The sequence below is a fragment of the Leopardus geoffroyi genome, chromosome C2 (assembly GCF_018350155.1).
Source record: "Leopardus geoffroyi isolate Oge1 chromosome C2, O.geoffroyi_Oge1_pat1.0, whole genome shotgun sequence".
Classification (NCBI taxonomy): Eukaryota; Metazoa; Chordata; class Mammalia; order Carnivora; family Felidae; genus Leopardus; species Leopardus geoffroyi.
The window spans coordinates 55,690,616-55,711,883 of NC_059333.1; the positions used below are offsets into that span (position 1 = coordinate 55,690,616).

Below are 21,268 nucleotides of genomic sequence, written 5' to 3' on the forward strand. Positions count from 1 at the left end.
TAGACTTAGTGGTATTAACAATACAGTATATTGTTTTATCAAGCTTCTCATTAATGTTTGTTAAGTATGCAAGTATCCAAGTGTTTCTAATAATGAAACAATGAGGATAGCCTTTGGAAACATCCCTATTACAAGATTGTATTTCCATTTGTTTCCTTTAAAGTCATAATTTAGTTTGTGTGCTCTAGAGTTTGGGGCTCAGGTGGGGCGCCTGGGTGGCTCAGTCGGTTGAGCGACCGACTTCGGCTCAGGTCATATCTCACAGTTTGTGAGTTTGAGCCCCGTGTCGGTATCTGTGCTGACAGCTCAGAGCCTGGAGCCTGCTTCTGATTCTGTGTCTCCCTCTCTCTGTGCCCCTCCCCCACTCATGCTCTGTCTCTCTCTGTCTCAGAAAGAAATAAACATTAAACAAAAATTTTAGAATTTGGGGCTCAGGTGTAGGAATCTGAAATGGGATGGGAAAAAGTAAAACCTTATAGGTAGTCTTTCTCCATAATGTCCTTCATAAATAATGTCCTCATCATCTCCCTCTCTCCCTCTCAAGCAGTAGGATTTGTTTTCATTCTAAGGTGTTGAATGTGAGCACTGAGGCAACCAGTGCAATATTTTAATGCAGTGATGGCAGGGATAATAAAAACCTTTTGTAGTTGCTATTTGGGGATACAGAAAAGTTATAGAAACTTTATGTGAAATTTATAAATAATAATAGCTTACATTTATTTAGTACTTAATGTGTATTAAACACAAAATATTTTTATGTATGTTATCTGAATGAATTTTCACAACAGGTCTTTGAGGTAATTACTACAGTATTCTCCATTTTCACATGCAAAGAAACTGAGGTATAGAGAAGTTAAGTAACTTGCCCAAGGTTTCACATTTATTAAGTTTCAGAAATCAGATTCATTGTCAGACAACTTTATTTCAGAGCCAAGTCTTATTTTTTTTTATCATTAAAAAAAAGTTTTTAATGTTTATTTACTTTTGAGAGAGAAAGAGAGAGAGAGAAAGAGAGCAGAGGAATAGCAGAGAGAGAGAGAGAGAGAGAGAGACAGAGTCCGAAACAGGCTCCAGGCTTTGAACTTGTCAGCACATAGCATGAACGGGGCTCAAACCCACTAACCGCAAGATCATTACCGGAGCCGAAGTCGGATGCTTAACCAACTGAGCCACTCAGGTGCCTCTCAGAGCCAAGTTTTAAATCATAGCCCCTATATTGACAACTTTAAAACTTCTGCACTCTTAATAGTAAAGGATAACAGTAAGGGTTAAGTAAATGTCTTCTCTTGCTTTAAAAAAATTTTTTTTAACGTTTACTTATTATTGAGAGACACAGAGCATGTGCAGGGGAGGGACAGAGAGAGAGGAAGACACAGAATCCGAGGCAGGCTCCAGGCTCTCAGTGGTCAGCACAGAGCCCGACGCAGGGCTTGAACTCACGACCCTTGAGATCATGACCTGAGCCGAAGGGCTCGAACTCACGAACCTTGAGATCATGACCTGAGCCGAAGTCAGACGCTTAACCACTGAGCCACCGAGGCGCCCCTCTTCTCTTACTTTTATATGCTGTAAACTTTTACAAGAAATTATTTCTTACTCATTGAATAGTTTTGTATCTTTCTCCCTCCTGAATAAGGTGGAAAAGTCTATCCTTGCTGCAGTGTTGTTAATTCTTTAATGGTCATATATTTCAGATCTCAGTGGGAAATGGAGAAGCATAATCTGGAAAGCACAATTAAAACATACTTAAACAAACTGAATGCAGAAACTAGCAGAGCTTTAACAGCTGAGGTAATACATAAATACATAAATAAGGAGAGAGAGAGAGATGGGGTTGGGGAGGGAAGTTTTCCTTGTATACTAGTATACTAAAGAATTGAAAAAAAAAAACCTTATTAATGAATAAACAAATAAGTCATCTTAGGACCAGCCAGAAAACATAACTCCAACTTTTGTGCTCTTTGACTCATTGCAATTTTGTACATGATTACTTCATTGTTGATGATCTTATGTTGTTTTCCTCCCCCAGATGACTTCAGGAGATTGGTCTGCTTCAGTATATATAGGAAATACACACATTTTGGGAAAATTCTCATGAAGCCAGGTCACTAAGCCAAGTTTATAAGAATAACATTTTACTGCTGCTGGAGATAATATCTCCTTTCTTTGTTACTTCCTATGTAGATCTTCCCAAAACACATATACATCATACACTCCCAATTTCAAAAACCAACTTACCTTCTAGACCCCCAGAATGTCACTCACAGTTTGTTCTAAGTTAACTTAGAACACCACAACTAGGGTCTCTTCTAAAAGATAAGTGATTGATTATCTGTATGGATGTAATTTTTATTTATAGATATTCAAACTTGATATAAAATGTTTTATATCAAACGCTCTAAAAATTTTTAGAGAGTTCACTAACCTTAAAAGGATTATGTATCTTCCTACCTCTGTCATGGGTGAGCTCTATTCTTTAGCAGAATAATTGGGAATCTGGAGGTCAACAATCAAGGAATGATACCTGAACCAAAAATAATCTGGAGAGTAAAATGCTAGCTACAAGTGAAAAACCAAACCCTCAGATTACTTTAAGAGCTCAAGTTTGTATATTTTGTTTCTCACTACTTTTACTCAGAAAGTTTCTTTCTGCTTGCATGATTAATTTTATAAACCCTTAATGCTGTCCAAGAATATAATCTACTTTCAGTGAATATTGAGAAAAAACAGAGGCCAAGTAACCATGCAACAATAATGGTGCAGAAGGAATTCCTGCTATGGGGGAGACATTGGACCCATTGACCTCCCAAAGTCCATTTGGACTGCATGCTCCTCCTGTGTGGTCTTATTATTTTCTGATCCCTTCCTCAATTAACAAAACAAAACAAATAGCAGGATTCTTTTGAGTTTTCTTAAACTTTGCTGCATAGTAGAGTTACCTGAGAACTTTAAAAAATCCTAACACTCAGGCTCTACCTGGTATCAATTAAATTAGAATTTCTGGGACCAAGGCACCATTTTTTTTTTTTTTTAAAGTTTCTCAGATGATACCAGGGTATGTTCAAGCTTGAAAAACTAATGTTCTGGAATGGTTACCAACTCAGTAACCATTGACTAAAAAAGTTAGAGTTGCAGAATTAGAGTTTTTCTAATGTATTATGGATGGTCAAGAGGCTCAGGTGCTGGAAGAGATTGAGAAATAGCTTCACCTTTACTAGAAATGATTTAGAAAACAACGTGTTCATTTACAAGGACACCTTCAACTTCTTTGTCTTCCTCTCAAAAATCTGTAGGTGTACTTCTTACAGTGTCGTAGAGATTTTGGTCTGCTCCACCTAGAGCAGACTGAAAAGGAATGCCTCAGTCAGCTTGCCAGGGTGACTCACATGGCGGCAAGGTAACATTTTACTCTTCCTTAATGCTTCTTTATCTCAGAGATACTAACGAGAGGCTTTGAGGTCAAACATAATCTGTGTTTTACATGTAAGACACCAGAGTCTTTGGAGTAAACAAACCCTTATTTTTTTTAAACCTCAAAATTCATTTAATCACTTTGATACTTTTGCTTGGTTGCTTTTCCCGAAGCACTGATTTTTAAACCTCAAAATTCATTTAATCACTTTGATACTTTTGCTTGGTTGCTTTTCCCGAAGCACTGAGAAATCTGAGCACAGTAATAGCTGCAGACAAATTTTTCCCTTCCCCTGAAGTGAAGTAGATGAAAAATCTCAGAAACATGCATCCAGACTAGATATTTACAAAACAGGGTGGATTCTAAGTGGAAAACCTTTTTTCTAATAGATTTCTCTTCTAATGCTTGATTTTAAATACTTTTGGAATACATTGAGGGAAAGATCAGTATTAACACCTGAAATCCTAAGTTAAAGCCAATTTCTTGCTGTGTGATAATAAGTGATTTTTAAATTTGGGGCAGGTTGCATGAGACTGTCCTTAAATTTATAATTTTATGGAGTATACCTTCATGCTTAAAGAATTAACTAAATTAGAATTTCTGGGACCAAGGCATCATTATTTTTTTTAATGATGATCATTTTAATGATCATCATTATTCTTCAATTCTAAAGAATCAGACTCTCTGATGTTTAGCAAGATTCCCAGGATATACTGATGTGCATTCAGGTCCGGGAAGCACTGTTGTAAGTGATCAGTCTATCTTTGCTTGCTAGAGGGAGAAGGGGCACTCTATAAACTAAAATATTATCAAGCCTCTTTGTATAAGATGATCTCAGTGATAACTTATTCTGCTCTTTTAAAACTGGTGTGCTGGGTGACACTGGGGTGGGGATATTTTAATAGAGCCTTTTGAAAGGCCTCATGAAATCTCTTCTAGAGATGGCAGACCTTCCACACCTCAAAGGTGTTCCTACTTAAGTCATCTGGTGGGCATGTTTGGCAGAGCTGCTGTGTTTGTGTAGTTTATGCACTGCATCGAGGCAACAGTCTAATTCATCCTCGCAGAAGAGGTAGTTCTTTCTGATTTGCCCTCCCGTAAGGGTATCTTTTAGGAATTTGCACAAGAGCTGATAGGCCACCTATGGCCCTGGGATGTCAGGGCTACTGTGAAGATAGTCTAAAACCTGCTTCCAAGAGGAATCAGCATCTGGAAGGATGCTCCTGCTTTTGATGGCTAGGGCATTTCCCTGTTCGGCCTTCTCTGCTTCCTTACTTCAACAGAGGGATTCCTGTGTAAAGATTTCATATGTCCTAAAAAATATTGCCACGATAGAAAAACACTTGGTGTTGTGGAAGCAGAAGTTGTATTTGCTCTTGAAAAAGAAAATATATTCCCCATCTTTGTTTTATTTTTAATAACAAAACCCTTCCATACAACTTTGTGCCCATTTGAGGTAATTGTTGGTGTCGGAAGTAATTTTGTTGCTGTTTTATATTATTTACATACATGCTAAAGAATATAATGGAAATTTTTAGAGACCTATGTGGTATATAAAAAGAAAGAACTTTCTCTTGTGTCTCCTTTCCTACATCAGTAACCTGGAATCACTTCAATTAAAGGCTGCAGTAGAGAGTTGGAATGCCATTGTAACAGATGTTAGAAATAAAATTGCATTCCTCAGGGTAAGTGCTGAAGTATCTTTAGAGTAAATTGAATGTTGTAGGAGGTATATACATAAAGAAAACATGTAACTTTAACAATTACTGGAGAAATTTAAGGAAGAACATGTTTTTTTTTTCAGTTATTACAATTTATGCCTTTTTAAGGTTTGAGATCGATATTTCCATGTAGTTGATTGTAGACAGAATCTTAAGCTAATACATGTGGGTTTTTCAAGTCTTTCAAGTCCTTCGTACAATAAAGGAACTCAAAAATTGTGCTTCACATCTAATTTTCCTAGAATTCCAAAGCTGAATCTGCTCTAATCAAAAATAATTGTCATAACTTGATCTGAGTAATTCTGTGTTTATGTAATTAAAAGGACAATCAAGCAGACCTCTCTCGGTTTTCGGTCTTAGATTTTATGTTCTTATTCCATAATGCGAAATATTTGTTCATTATTTAATAGAATTAGGACTATGCTTAACGTAATCTAAAGAGGTAACCTACTGAATATTTAATAATTTCTTCATTTGGCCTTAGGATATTTTTGTATTTATATCTTCAGGTAAATATATAATGTTCAGTGTTTTGTGATTTCACAACACTGCTAGCAAAACAATGACATTTAATTGTGACAACTGCCTCAGAGCATTACCTATTTGTCCAGCTTTTCCGGTGGCCGTCTTGACTGTTTCTTTCCAAGACTCTTGTTATGAGGTCTTCAGTGATGCTTAGCATTTCTGTTGGGTTTACTCACTGGCCTCACAAGAGCAGCTACATCTTTGTCTTCTTTCATGCACAGGTCTTCTGTGTGAAGTTTCTAATGTTTTATTTCTTTTCCAGTCTCTGTGGGTTGTTTACAAAACAATACTGTGAAGTAACAATGCCAAAAACTTTTGAGAGTATGTAGTTAAGCTTCAGAGATTGGAGTCTTAGTTTTGGCAAAATCCATGACGATAAAACAAAGGTATATATGATACTAGAGAAAACTAGAGGTATAACTCTGAGATAAACAAAATGTGGATATTTAATGAGTATTCCATAAAATTTCCCCTCCAGTTTTTAAAGTGAACATTTGCAAGTAGCTCAACTCTTCGTTACAAATACTGTTTTCCCATATTTATCAGCCCGATATTACTTACAGCTTCTTAAATCTTTAGACACTATTCACTTTATATCAGTGATTACCATTTTGGGGCTGAAAATTATGGAAATACTAAAGAATTATCATAGAATTACTTTATGTCAAAAATCGTTTTTATGTTATTTCTGACATAATTGGTTGAGAATCACTGTTGTGTGTTTTATTATTCAAAACTGCATTGAGTATTCCCATATGCTATTTCTTTGAGGTTTATTTTGCTCTAAAATATTGTTTCTCTTGTTCTACTAGACACAGTACAATGAACAAATTAACAAGGTGAAGCAAGGGTTTGCCTTGAGCACCCTACCTCCAATCCAGCTTCCTCCACCACCACCTAATCCTGACATACTGGTAAGAAATAGGACATTTTGAAAAATTGCCATCTTCATCTTGATGAAGTGCTAAGGGCTATATGTTTAATGTGTGTTCACAATAGAATAGGCACATGCTGTGCATATTGTTTGTAATTATGTCTATTCCTGCTATATTATTTCCAGATGATATAACTAGTTGACTGGCTTAGCCACGCCAATACATAGGTGTATCACTGGATTTTAGTGATGTATTTGGTAGCTAAAGAGGTAATATATTCTCATTCATCCTGTCAATCTCACCTGTAAGGTAAGAGAAAACTGATGGATTGGCAGAATTCCCAGTGCTCTCAGGTTACCCCTAGATGACTAAACCATCTCAGTATAGTACCCTAGCAGTTTAGACTTCACCCCTCCACTTCTACTTTGAACATTCTGTTCCTTAACTTTTATCCCTATTCTACGTTTAGTAGCTTCCATTTATGCCCCTTTCCTGCTTATTGCTGGGAATCAGTGAGTCTCAATCAGCTATCTCTCTGTTGGACTATTTATATTATCCTTCTGGGAAACATAGTACCTTAGCCCAATAAATTCACACAGCTTTTCAAAAGACCTTTCAGGAAAGAACCATTAGGTGATCATTTTTATTATCAAAGCACATCTGGGAATAGGAAAAGGAGAAAGGTGTGAGATATTTAGTGGCCAATCACTTTCAACCCCAGCACTTCTGCTTGTAGTAGAACTTTGAAAATGTTATTTCTGTAATTAGTTGAGTGTATCAGAGAACTTGAAAATTATGTGAATTGTGTGGAGTTACACTGTGTTTCAAAAGCAGGATCCAAAGCTAAAAGCATTATATGGTGTACACCATGGTCTTTAGAATGCAGTATTGCCTTTTATATTTTTAGTTCAGTTTTTATAGGAGCACTACATTATGAACATTATTATTCTAGGGTTGGAACTTCATCATACTCAATTACCTCGATAAGAAATATTATATGCAAATGATGGAGAAATCCAAAGAGTCCTTGTAGTTCTACAGGAAGTAACACATATGCTTGTATGATTTCTAGAAACTCTGCTTTCTGCCCATTTTCAAACTACCACCTATAGGTTGTAGTTAAACTCTCCGATAACTCTAAATATAAAATAGCTCCAGAGACTCCGAAGCCACATACAGAGTTGTTCTTTGAAGTTTCTTGAAACCAGATCAGCACAAGCTGTCTGATACCAGTGATAACTCCATAGCTGACATATGTAGTTAAACTTTGACCTCTAGATCCTCATCACTTTGAAGGCTTTCTTATGTCTGATGGGGCTTAACCCGGGTTTAGTCAAAGGCAAAACCCCACTGGCAGTTAAGCTCTGTGTGTCCTTCTGCTAACATCTGAGAGGTACATGTGTATCTTTTGTGCTTCCTAACTAGCATCACTGCTGTGTTTGATCAAAACTAACAGTTGTGTTCAAGTGCAAGCATCAGCGACCACTAAACATTAGTGGAACAGTTTGAGAGTGCAAATGCTAGAAATGTAACGATGCTATTTGCCGTAAGTTAAGATTATTCAATGGAAACATACTAGAGATCTGGGTTTAGTCCTAACTCTCTAAATAACTATGTTATTCTTGGAAAAATCAGCTATGCTGGACTTTGTTTTTTCCATGTATAACACCAGGAAATTATACTAGATGACCTGGTTACTGAAATACATCTATGGGTATGTATGTAAGTGATGAATCACTAGATTATATTCCTTAAACTAATATCACACTATATGTTAACTAGAATTTAAGTAAAAACTTGAAATATACATACATACATACATACATACATACATACAGAAAAAGAGTTCATCTATCTCTGAGATCCTAGTATTATAAAGAATAGTCAACAGGCTTTAAATGTATAGTAGTCTAACCTGAGAAATCTGAAATAAGGGGTACTCTTCCCAGTTTAACCCAGTATTTTTAATATGTTTTTATTATATCTTGGGTTTTGTACCCTGGCTATCTAATTCTCCCAAGTAGTATTAGGTAGTGGCTGTCTGCAAAGAGAGCAGGAATACTGACTCATACCCACCATCCATTCATTCATTCTTTAAAAACTTTACATTATGAAAATTGAAACACAAAAATAGAATAGTATAACAAACCTCTGTGAACTAAGAGAGCCAACATTTTGTTAATCTTGTTTCATGTCATCCTCTTCTTCCTACTGTGATATTTTAAAGTACATATCATATAATCTCATCCATGTATACTTCATCCTAAAAGATGAGGATATTATTATTATTGGGTATAATGATAACACCATTTTTTTTACCTAAGAAAATTAAAAATTTTAATATCTAAAATCCAGTTAAAATTTATATTGCCCAGTTGCCTTAAAAATGCCTTTTTCTTACCTAGTTTGCAATATTTCCAATTTGGTTATAATTACTCTTTTAATAACTTATTTTTAAAAACAATTCAAATAAAGTTTAAACTTCGCATGTGGCTCATTGTTCTTTAAATCTCTAGCAGCTACCCGACCCCCTCTCTTTTACTCATGTCATTTATTTGTTAAAAAAGTTCAAATTCCCACATTATTGATTTAATTGATTGCATCCTTGTGATGTCATTGTACATGTTCTATTTTCTATAAACTGTTGATTAGATCTAGACAGTTGCTTAGAATCAGGTTCAGTATTTTTAGCAAGAGTACCTTATAGACAATGATATACACAATGTCTTTCCTTTAGTGCTATTAAATAAGAATCCGGTGTCAACCTCATGTATTCATTTTATTGTTCCCTATTAACCTATGATCTGTGTTGATGTTCATTTTTTTTCCAATTCAAAAAATATTTGAATTTCTGTTTATGCCAGTGCTAGACTTGGCACATAGTAGAAACTTAATCTGTCCTCTTCTGTAGTCTAGTCAGTAAGGTATCCATGCCATTGCTAGATGCTAAGAAGGGCTAGCTTTCCACAGCCCCCTGGAAGGTGCAGTAACACCTATAAGCATGTCTATAAGTCATTGTAAGGGGGTTTATGCCCCAGGCCCACTGCACTTCAGCTTTCTGCTCTCATTGGAGCTAACCATAAAGTCAAAATCCATCAGGTGATACAAGTTCCCTCCAATGCGTAACCAAGGAAAGTAATATTTTCTATAGTCAGCTTTGGTTCTTTATAATTTCTGAGTATCAGTATTATTCATCAATGTGGACAGTACTCATTGAGGAGCCTCTTAGCATAGTCCTATATTATTATAGTTGGGAGGGAACTTTAAAAATCACTTAACCTAATAACCCTCTGCTTTATAGATTAGTAACTTGGCATCCCTGGTTACCCAGCCAGGTAGAAAGAGAGACTAGAACTCACTTCTCTCTCTGCTCTTTTGTATATTCACTACCCTTCGCTTTTCCAAAAATGTGTACATTTAACTGTTATGACAACACCAATTCTAATGCTAGTGCTTTGTATCTAGATTTCAAATTGTTTTCCCCCAAACATTGCTCTATGAATTTAGATCATTGCCTATTTAATATATAAATGTATTGGGTTTTTGTTTTTTTTAACCTTTTCTGTTTTAGATGCAGCAGTTCTTGGGAAGACCTCTTATGAAAGAATCTTTCTTTAGACCCATACTCACTGTTCCTCAGATGCCTGCCGTTTGCCCTGGAGTCATCTCTGCACCTGGCCAACCTAGAGCCCCGCTGGTACAGATCCCTTTTTGGTGGAATAGTTTTTATCACCACAGTAGACTTCGTGAATGAATGTGTTCTGTTTATTTGATAGGTGGTGATGGTGGTGGTAGTAGTGGAGGGGAGGATAACTGAATGACAGGTGAATGAATAGTTCCATTTGAAGTGCTGTGCTAAGAGCATTCCATATATTATTTTGTTAGCTGATACTGGTTTAGCTTCTGGAGACAAAGATAAATACCTTTTTATAGTAGACAGTCCTTATAGGATTTTATAGTTTTGCTTCTATAATAGGCAACAATATAGGGTAGATTAATATTTTTAATAGATAATTTATATTTAGCATGTTTGATGGGTAATTAGAAAGCAAAGAAGCCAATTCATAACAAAGTTATGCCACAAAGCTAAAGAAAACTTTATTTACACAAACATACACACACATATGTATAGTAGCACACAAACAGAATATAATTTGCATCACCTTGGAATATACTATAAAGTGATGAATCGTCCTCCTAGCTACAACTAGCCAGATAAGCCTTATCCAAACCTGAAGAGGCAATAGAGAAAATTTAAATGACCAGGATTATTAGTTGTAATCTTGGCAAAGGTAAATGTTTTTTAACAAAAAAAAATCTTGTCCCAGAAGATTGATGTTAACTAAGGAAAATTCTCTAATCTTGACTTTCCATAAGCGCATTCTTATCAGTTTTTTATACCTATAAATAGTCTCCCTTTGAAATATATAGTCAGATGGACTCTTATTTTTGTAGAGGCTGACTCTGCTAATAAATATGTACATAGACCTTAACATGTTAACTGAGTACCACATCTCTTTATTCCCCATGATATCACAGTGCTGTTCATGTGGTTTGCTCCCCAACCATTATATTAAAGATAGTTTTGTGTGTGTATACACACACACACACACACACACACACCCTTATTGAAAACTTTGTGAAGTACCTCAACCTAATAAGATTATTTTCTGATTCCTGGGGAAAAGATTGATACTAAGGCAAACCCAGATGTCTGGGCAGTTTTCTCCTCTAAGTAGGCTTTGTAGGAGTTACTTCAGTAGCTGTTAGTAATTGCTAATCTTTCATGAGTAATCTTATATTTGAAAATAACCTGTAAAGCCTTAGGTAAAAGTTGTCATGTTTATAATTATCCTAGTAATCAGCTAAAAGTGTTCACTTCCTGATATTAATTAGAATCTTAAAGTTTCTAAGAAGAAATGCCATAACATATGGCAAAACTGATGGTTTCATGGCTCAGAGGTGTCACTACAACTTGCATACCACCTTTGTCTGTAACATTCATGAGACATGGGGCAGACATTCTAGTAGTAGTCTCATCTTTATTTCTTTGAAAATTCAACTATAGCATAAACTATTTTTATAATTAGAAAAATCATAAAAAATGGAAATGCAAGCTAATGCAGCCACTCTAGAAAATAGTATGGAGGTTCCTCAAAAAACTAAAAATAGAACTACCCTACGACCGAGCAATTGCACTACTAGGCATTTATCCACGGGATACAGGTGTGCTGTTTTGAAGGGACACATGCACCCCCATGTTTATAGCAGCACTATCAACAATAGACAAAGTATGGAAAGAGCCCAAATGTCCATCAATGGATGAATGGATAAAGAAGATGTGGGGTGTGTGTGTGTACACACAATGAAGTATTACTCAGCAATCAAAAAGAATGAAATCTTGCCATTTGCAACTATGTGGATGGAACTGGAGGGTATTATGCTCAGTGAAATTAGTCAGAGAAAGACAAATATCATATGACTTCACTCATATGAGGACTTTAAGAGACAACAGATGAACATAAGGGAACAAAAAGAATATAAAAGCAGGGAGGGACAAAGCATAAGAGACTCATAAAAATGGAGAACAAACAGAGGGTTACTGCTGGGGGTGTGGGAGGGGGGATGGGCTAAATGGGTAAGGGGCACTAAGGAATCTACTCCTGAAATCATTGTTGCACTATATGCTAACTAATTTGGATGTAAATTAAAAAAAAAATTTTAATCATAAAAAAGCAAATAACAGAAATATACAAAGTAGAAAGTAGAATTATTTTGCAGTTAAATCCTAGGAAATAATCAGTTTACAGATTGTTTATAACTTGAGACCTTTTCTATGCATATGTATTTTTTTAATTTAATATAAAAATGAGCCCTACCATAAATACTATACCACAGACTTTAAAAAAAAATGAAACATAATGGGGCACTTGGGTGGCTTAGTTGGTTAAGCGTCTGACTCTTGATTTCGGCTCGGGTCATGATCTCACAATTGTGAGATCGAGCCCTGCATCAGACTCTGCACTGGGCATGGAGTCTGCTTAGGATTCTCTCTCTCTCCCTCTTCCTCTCCCCTGCTCATGCATGCATGTGCATGTTCCCCCTCTCTCTCAAAAAAACCAAAACCAAATGAAACAAAACAAAAACCTTTCATGGGCATGTCTTCCTCTCAGATATATAGATATGTTTCTAAGGACCTGATTAAATATGCTATAATTCACTCATTCCCCTCTTAGCACACTAGTTGTTTCTTTACTATTCTAAAATACAGCAGTAAATACTCTGTATTTCTGTAATTTCTTCAATTACGGAGACTCACATGTCTCCTTTTCAAAATAAGGGTAATTAAAAACAAGAAGTATTATTGTGCTAGTTAAATTTTTTAAAAAATTCTAAAAAGGGAATGTATAGGTCGATATTCTTCCTCTTCATTCTACCCATTTTCCGAGGTATGGAAATACCATGTTGTCATGGAATGTTACTTCCTAATAACTGAAGCTGATGGGTTATAACTCTGTGTTCCTTTCAGATGACTGGTATAGCCTGGACTGTACCAGCGCCTGTGGGAGACGCTGGGCCTCCTCCCAGTGCAGGTCTGGGAAGTGACCCCCCAATGATGAATTGGGAGAGGATTATAGACAGGCTGAAAACAGCTTTTCCACAACAAACCAGGTACCTTAATTTTTTTTAGTTGTGAGTACAGATCATACTCTACGTTTTCCACCACCATAATTAGGGGAATGAAACAAACATACACACAAATATATTTCCTTTCCATTGCCTTGGTAAGGAAAATGAAATTTAAAGGGATAGTGTTCAATATAAATGCTAAGCCTCTTCACTAAATATATTAGTCTTAAATTATGACAGAATAGATTTTTAATTTAGGTTTGCTCATTTACTAAGAAGTATAACTAGTCATAAGCCTATCCAATTTTAATGCCACCAGTTACAATAATTAATAACCTCTTTCCAAAATGAATTTTGATTGTATGCTATATATATAAGCCCAAACATCAGGTTTTACTTTCCTATTTCCTTAATTTTATTTAGGGCTCTTAGTTTTTGTTAGGGAACACAGTTAAATGCAAGAAATAATTATTTTGCTGTGGTTTTCACAGTTCTGACTTAAGCAGAAAGATATTTTTCTTCTCCAGAAATGAAGTTTTTTATCCTTTTGTATTTAAGGAAATAATTCTAGTTTTTAACCAGTATTTTCATTTGAAGGCTAACACTTTTATTTAATGAACATATTGTTATGCTTCAGGATTATGGTTTTCTAAATATAGTGAACAATGAAAATAGAACTGTAATACAGTTATAAGTATATGTACATATAAAATGTATAAAATGAATAGTAATCCAAGGTAGTTTACCAGGCTGATGACCTGACACTTCATTTGGGAAAGAAAATATTTCATCCTATTCTGTCCTACCAAAAATGTATACAGACTTTGAGTCAACGGAATATGGGATTTGAAAAGGAATGTATTGATTGTGTGATAAAGAAACCTACATTATTTTAATGTGTCTTCTAGCTTCTCTGTTCAGTTTTAATTTTGTAAAACTCAGAAACAAAACAAAGATTAAATATTAACACAGAAAAGAGACCTATAGTAACCCAAGTTAAAAGGAGTACTTTAGTCCTGAGTAAGAGCAGTTAGAGACATGATATAAAGAGCTTAGTACATAAGTAAGTAGATAACAACCTCAATTTTCATACAGTAAGTTTTCAAAAACAGTTAAAGTTCTTTTTTGGAAAGAATAAATATTAAATAAACTTGAGTTTTCATTTTGGTTTAAGATAAATTTAGGTAGACTTTAGATCAGAGACCTAAAGGGCCACATCTCTATTCTACATGCCCATCATATTTGTAACTTGTATAGAGGGCATGCCCTCAAGGCAGTAGGAAAAATCACCACTGCTCTTTATTTGACCTCTTCCAGAAAGGAGCTTACGGATTTCTTACGGAAATTGAAGGACATTCATGGGAAATCCTTATCTGGACTGACATTTGATGAAATTGTATACAAGATTTCCCAACTTATTGACCCCAAGAGATCACAGGTAAAAAACAAAAACAAACCTGTATCAGGTAGTTAGCAGTCTTAATTGTCTTCATGTCTGTTCCAATAACCTGTAATCACATTAAACATCTATTAAAATTGAACTTCAACTTAAATGGTATAGGAAGTCTTTTTGAAATACTACCTGATCATTCTCCAATAAAAATGATCCTCTTGGAATTGATTCTAGGTTACTTTGACTCTAAAGGAAGACATTATTTCTAATTTTTGTAAAGACTTGTTTTAATTAAAAGGGCATATAGAGTTGTTTTTAACTTGGCTTTGAGTATACAAGTAATACTACTAACATTTTATTTCAGGATTTTTCACAAATCTAATTGACCTTTATCCTTTTGCTAATTCTCACTGTACCCTATTTTCTATGCTATCCTACCAATTCTTCCTGTTTTTTTTTTTTTTTTTTTTTTTTTAATTTTTTTTTCAACATTTATTTTATTTTTGGGACAGAGAGAGACAGAGCATGAACGGGGGAGGGGCAGAGAGAGAGGGAGACACAGAATCGGAAACAGGCTCCAGGCTCTGAGCCATCAGCCCAGAGCCCAACGTGGGGCTCGAACTCACGGACCGCGAGATCGTGACCTGGCTGAAGTCGGACGCTTAACCGACTGCGCCACCCAGGCGCCCCAATTCTTCCTGTTTTTGAACACTTCTGAAAAAAAAAAAAAGTATAATATTCTTACTTTCAGAGTCAAGGAAAATCTGTGCCAAATGGTAACTGTGTTTCACCCAGCCACACTCCTCCACAGTCTAATGCTGCCCAGCCCCCCAAACCAGCCTGGAGGCCCCTTAGTTCACAAGGGCCTGCCACATGGGAAGGAGACAATAATTTGGTGAGAATGAGACTGTTGATTCTAAATACATTTAAATTTGGGAGAAAGAAAGGAGCTGAATTGGGCCTTCTGTGTGTATTTTCCCTAGGATGAAGAGGAGGAAGAAGAGGAGCCTTGTGTGATTTGTCATGAGAATCTCTCTCCAGAAAACCTCTCAGTTTTGCCTTGTGCTCACAAATTCCATTCTCAGGTAACCCTTTAAACTTATCTTTTTAAATATTTTGCCATTTAATCAACTAAGCAAGATTCATACTGCCTTACTTGAAGTCATTTATATGTATCATGGCTATAGCTGTGTTACGAATTCCATGGGAAAGAACTCCAGGCTTTGGAGAACCACACAGAAACATTGATGCCTGTTTTCCCCATACCTAGCCCCACTTTGCACCGTGCTTTCTCAGATCTCTACATACCTTACACGAAAAGAGAGACAGTGATGAAATTGAAATAATACAGAGTAGTTTCAAATAGAACTGGAGGGAATGTTGATTGACACAGCAACTGTGTCACTTCATCTCAATTTGCTATAAATAACATATAGTGTCCTTTGTTCGCATTTACTGATGACCCCTTCCCTTAGAAAGCAAAAGACTCACCTTAACAGTCTTTCCGGGCCTTGTATTTGCTTTTTAGGTGCTCAAGTTTCAGTTTTGATATTAGAAAAATCTGAGACTGGCATATCTTTTGTTGATTCTTGGCATTTGTATAGATTAATTTCTGGTGTTGCTGTGCAAATGCTATTGATATACAATTTATGATCCAAGTCTAATGGTGCAAAGATGTAATTTGACCCAGGAAAAGATAATCTTACATACAGTCTTCTCAGGGAAGTGAACAGTAAGTAGCCGGCTCATTCAAGCCGTATATGTATAACGTGACACATAGTTTGTATCTACTCTGATATGAAGAAGTAGACACAGAATGGCTACTCCCAAAAGACCAGGAAAGATACTTAGCCATTTGAAGCTTCCATTTAGAAAATAAATGTTTAATGAAACTTCTTATTCTTTGCCATTGCCTGTAGAATAGAAAGCAGGTGACCCACTGAGGTTACTTTTCTAGGGTTATTACAATTAGTGAGCCTAATATATAGTGCCTATTCTTTTTTCTGTTTGTTTTTAATTTACATCCAAGTTAGGTAGCGTATGGTGCAACAATGATTTCAGGGGTAGATTCCTTAATGCCCCTTACACATTTAGCCCCTCCCCCCTCCTACAACCCCTCCAGTAACCCCGTTTGTTCTCCACATTTAAGGGCCTCTTATGTTTTGTCCCCCTCCCTGTTTTTATATTATTTTTGCTTCCCTTCCCTTATGTTCATCTGTTCTGTGTCTTAAAGTCCTCATATGAGCGAAGTCATATGATATTTGTCTTTCTCTGACTAATTTCACTGAGCATAAAACCCTCCAGTTCCATCCACGTAGTTGCAAATGGTATAGTGCCTATTCTTAATCTTCTCTCATCTGACCTGGCTCTCATTATTTATACAGGTAAAATTGATTTGTTTTTGGAGAGTTTTTACTCAAGCGAATGACTTAACAGATAGTTCATAGCTAAAGAATACTTCCATTTTCACCAAAAAGACATCTGAAAAGTATATCCATCATCTAGGGATTTTAAATTCAAAACACCATTAGCACTTGGTACAGGGTATTAGTCACTTTTGTATTTTTTTCTGGATTATAAATGAGAACAATATATAATTAACTAGAGGAAAAATATGTGGCAGGTTTCCTCAACCTCTTTGTTAGGAAGAATTGGTACTCATCCTGAAAATTGGGTTTGGGGGCGCCTGGGTGGCTCAGTCGGTTAAGCCTCCGACTTCAGCTCAGGTCACATCTCACGGTCCGTGAGTTCGAGCCCCGCGTCGGGCTCTGGGCTGATGGCTCAGAGCCTGGAGCCTGCTTCCGATTCTGTGTCTCCCTCTCTCTCTGCCCCTCCCCCGTTCATGCTCTGTCTCTCTCTGTCTCAAAAATAAATAAACGTTAAAAAAATTTAAAAAAAAAAAAAGAAAATTGGGTTTGGAGAAAGGATCCTAATAGAATAAACTGGCTGAAAGGTGTTCTGCTATTACCAGCTGTATTGCTTAGTGAATCAGAGAAGGTGCCATTATTGCAGCAATTGGCTTGGCAATCTACTAGATAAGGTTTTAAGATCCACCAGAAGACATGTTGGCTGGTAACTGATTATATAGTGTAGCAGTTACCTCTGTTAGTCTAACTCTGAGAGTCTGACATGAATATTTTTGCTCCTTAGTGCATTAGACCTTGGCTGATGCAACAGGGGACGTGCCCAACCTGTAGACTCCATGTTTTGTTACCAGAAGAATTTCCTGGTCACCCCAGCCAGCACTTACCCAAGATCTGATCCAAGAAGGTGACTATGCAAAAGAAGTTCAGTTATCATATTCCAGAATTTAGTTTTGCCTTTTATTATGAGCTGATAGTGTGAGTGGTGTGAGTGTGTTCTTTAGCTAGCTTCTTTTGCACGATACTAATCTCATCAAAGCTGCAGCCAAAGAGGACAGGATAAATCTTCAGGACTTGGAACTGAACTGAAAGGGCTTAAATTTTAAAAGTTATATTATATTTGCCCTTATCTTAGTAAGCATTTTCTTCTGATGGAAACATCACTGTTAACATAAATCTTGGGATGTTTTTTCTTGTCTTTTTCCTTCTTATTCCACTTACCCTTTACTGAAAACATGCTGCATTTTAATTTTCTGAAATTAAAAGGAAAAGTGGAATAGAAAACAAGTACAAAAATTACACATTTTTTTCCTTTTGAGTTTTAAAACTGCTTACAAATTCTGTAACTGAATTATTTAAATTTTATCCCTATCTTCCCTGTTCTTGTCTAGCCTCTTAAGTGTGTACCCACAAAGAGATTACGAGCTACTTGAGGGTGGGGACCATACAGTAGTGTATTGGAGCTTAGCTAATAATAGTTTGTAAGAGATGACTGTTGAATTGTTAGGAATTTTGTGAGCCAGTTACCAAATTGTTGGTAGCTTGAAATGGGACATAGGAGTATTTATACCATAGGGATCCATAAATATTATAAGTAAAGGATTCTCTTCCCAAGAAGGGGTTTGTTAAACGTGTACCAGCCCACCACTGAAACCATGTCGGATCCTCCTCTGTGTTCTCAATGCCTTGCACAATAGGGTAAGCATAAATATTCCCAGAATCTGAAACAGGAAAGGAATTAATGTGTAAATTAAGTCACTTGCTCAGTTAAATAATTGAGATCTTATGTTCATTTGTAAACATTGTCATTGGACTTTACACTTGTAGGATTCTTTTTTTCTGCCTTAAAAGTTTCTTAATATCACTTTTGTCTTGCTGCAGGGTATGAGGGACTGTTTATATGTAGCTGCTTCTTAGAACAAAGTTAATATCCACTGGGCTAAGCTGCTGCCTAAAGTTTGTCACTAAGAACTTTTATTCTTAGAGGTCAAAACCCTATTTTGAAAATAGTATTGTGTAAATGTTGTAAGTGTTATACATGTCTCTAGTTAAATCTAAAGAATTCAGTTACCATGTAAGATGTTACCTGGTTCATATTTAAATAGTTTCCATAAATTAATGAAACTGAGACTGTGAATGCGTGTTTTGACTCAGCTATTTTCTCTGTATATTTCAGTGTAAATGTATCTTGAAGTTACTTTAAATCTGTTTAATTATTTCTGTAATTGTATGCTAAATGTTTTCTTCTGTAATGATAATAGACTGGGAAATGTAGAAGAAAATATCCAAAAATGAAGGCAGTCTTCTAGACACTTAAAGTGCCAAGAATCTCTCAATTGAAAAATTCAGAAATTATAAGGCCTTTAAAAATTGTCTAATACCTTGAGGTCATATGGCAAATTATCTTGTAAAACAAATGTTTCTTAGTTTGTTTACAACTACGATTTCACTTCATGTGGAAAAGATTTTATCTTTTAATCAGTTCTAATGTATCCTGAAACTGTTTTAAATCTATTTAAAACATCTATATCTGCTTAACTGTGGTTTTTTTTTCTGTTATGACAAAGAATAGGAAAATACCCAAGATGGTAGTCATTGAGACTTATAGAATGTCAGAATGATCCTCTAAGACTATCACCTCATTTTATAAGTACATCTTGCCTAAGATCATATGGATAATTAGCATCTGGGCCAGTCCTAATTCTTGAAGGTGCTGGCACTTGGTCACAGGCATTCTTCACAAAATCAGTCTGTAAGAATTTCTTGGTGCTGACTCGGCCATCCTTGGGTCTAAGGATGGGGCCAGAGAACTCACCACAGTAGCTGTTATGTAGTGAGAATGTAGTAGGATTGTACTTTTGAAAGTCATGTCCAATTCTACAGGTGCTGAAGGTAATGGTATTTTTTTCTTTTTGATAAGTATAATCTAACAATGAAGACAACTGTCAGGGACTTTCTGTCTTAAACAATACTCACTGTCAATCCTGTGGCTCCTGAGAGATCTAGAATCCCATCCTTCTCGGGGAATACAGTGAGGGAAGTGGCAACATTTACATCAAAAACAATCTGTAAACATCTAGTAATATCATTACAGCTGCTGTCAGAAGATATGTCTTGTAATGTTTCCCTTCAAATTTATTTTGTCTATAACATTTTCCAGCTATTTTGAGATACTTTCAAAATGCTTGTTACCTCATTTGATCCACTGATAATTCTAAAGTGGTTGTTTAGTGGATATTCCTTATTTTACATATGATGAAACTGAGGCCCAAGTAAGAAAAATAATCCAAGGTCATAGCTACAAAATGACATTTTAATTTGAATGCAGATCTTCTGTCCCTTGGTGTTCTCTTTTAGTACTTCACAAATACATCTCCACTTTGGATTGACTTTGTACAAACAAGAAAAGTGGTTTTTTTCTTCTTTGTAAATAATATTCATCAAAATAAAATGAAACAAATGGTAAACCTACTAATTTTTTTTGAATAGGAACATGGTATTGAGTTTATAAAAATACATAATAGTTGTAGGACATGGTGAGAAAAAGTTAGTTTGATTTTTCCTTCAGGTATCTTGGTTTGCTCGGGATGGTTCCAATTAATTCCTACTGTTTTGACATAATTAATAGTGCCCCAATCATGATGAATTATATCTTATGGTTAATTTGGGGAAGGTAGGTTTATTATTTTTACCAGATTCAAATTTAACAAGAATCCTCTATACTTATAAAATGTTCCTGGGATATTCTATCATATAGCCTCTTGGGTAAGACTTCTAGGACTCTAGTAGCTAAGGAATAGCTGGTGTATAGCCAGATAATAATAAATACTAATTTAAAGATACATGATTTCTGATTTTGAGTAGGCAGTTTCAGAGTTAATGGACTCTAGTTAAGTATGGATCCTGGACCACATCGCATTTACCTGGTGTGTTTATAAAAGGTACATATTCCAAGAGGCCATCTGGGAATCTGTATTTGGATTGAGCACCCCAATAGTTAGATATTCTAAAGCATGCTAAAATTTGTCTACTATTGGAATAGTAGAAAGTGGCTTTCTCAGGCAGATCTGTGTTTGAATTGAACTCTCATCGTTGGCGTGTTATATAATCATGAAAAAATTGCTTTTCTCAACCAAAACTTATGTCAAATGGGGGAAAGACTACTTGCCTGACAGAGTTAGTGTTCTAAAGTAGCAAACTTTCCATTAGTCATTCAACCTGTTGGAATTTGCTCCTTGATAAAATTCTTAAAGCCTTTTTTTAATCTTCAACTACCCTTATTGAGTGAATGGAAGAGAGAAAGTTCAGGGAAGAGAGAAGATGGCAGAGTAGGAGGAACCTGAGCTCAC

General features: G+C 35.8%; 1 protein-coding gene across 8 annotated transcripts in view; it reads left to right on the forward strand.

Moving 5' to 3' along the window:
* The window catches only part of DZIP3 (DAZ interacting zinc finger protein 3), a 100,688-nt gene extending 80,302 nt beyond the window's left edge, over positions 1-20,386 (forward strand). For all 8 annotated transcript variants that reach the window (XM_045501926.1, XM_045501925.1, XM_045501930.1 and 5 more), the window contains 10 exons: positions 1,695-1,791; positions 3,294-3,397; positions 5,010-5,097; positions 6,471-6,572; positions 10,105-10,230; positions 13,063-13,205; positions 14,481-14,601; positions 15,308-15,451; positions 15,540-15,641; positions 17,707-20,386. In XM_045501926.1, the coding sequence (XP_045357882.1) occupies positions 1,695-1,791; positions 3,294-3,397; positions 5,010-5,097; positions 6,471-6,572; positions 10,105-10,230; positions 13,063-13,205; positions 14,481-14,601; positions 15,308-15,451; positions 15,540-15,641; positions 17,707-17,817 (1,138 nt within the window). In that variant the 3' untranslated portion in view covers positions 17,818-20,386. The remainder of the gene's footprint in view (positions 1-1,694; positions 1,792-3,293; positions 3,398-5,009; positions 5,098-6,470; positions 6,573-10,104; positions 10,231-13,062; positions 13,206-14,480; positions 14,602-15,307; positions 15,452-15,539; positions 15,642-17,706) is intronic.
* The last annotated feature ends 882 nt before the right edge of the window (positions 20,387-21,268 follow it).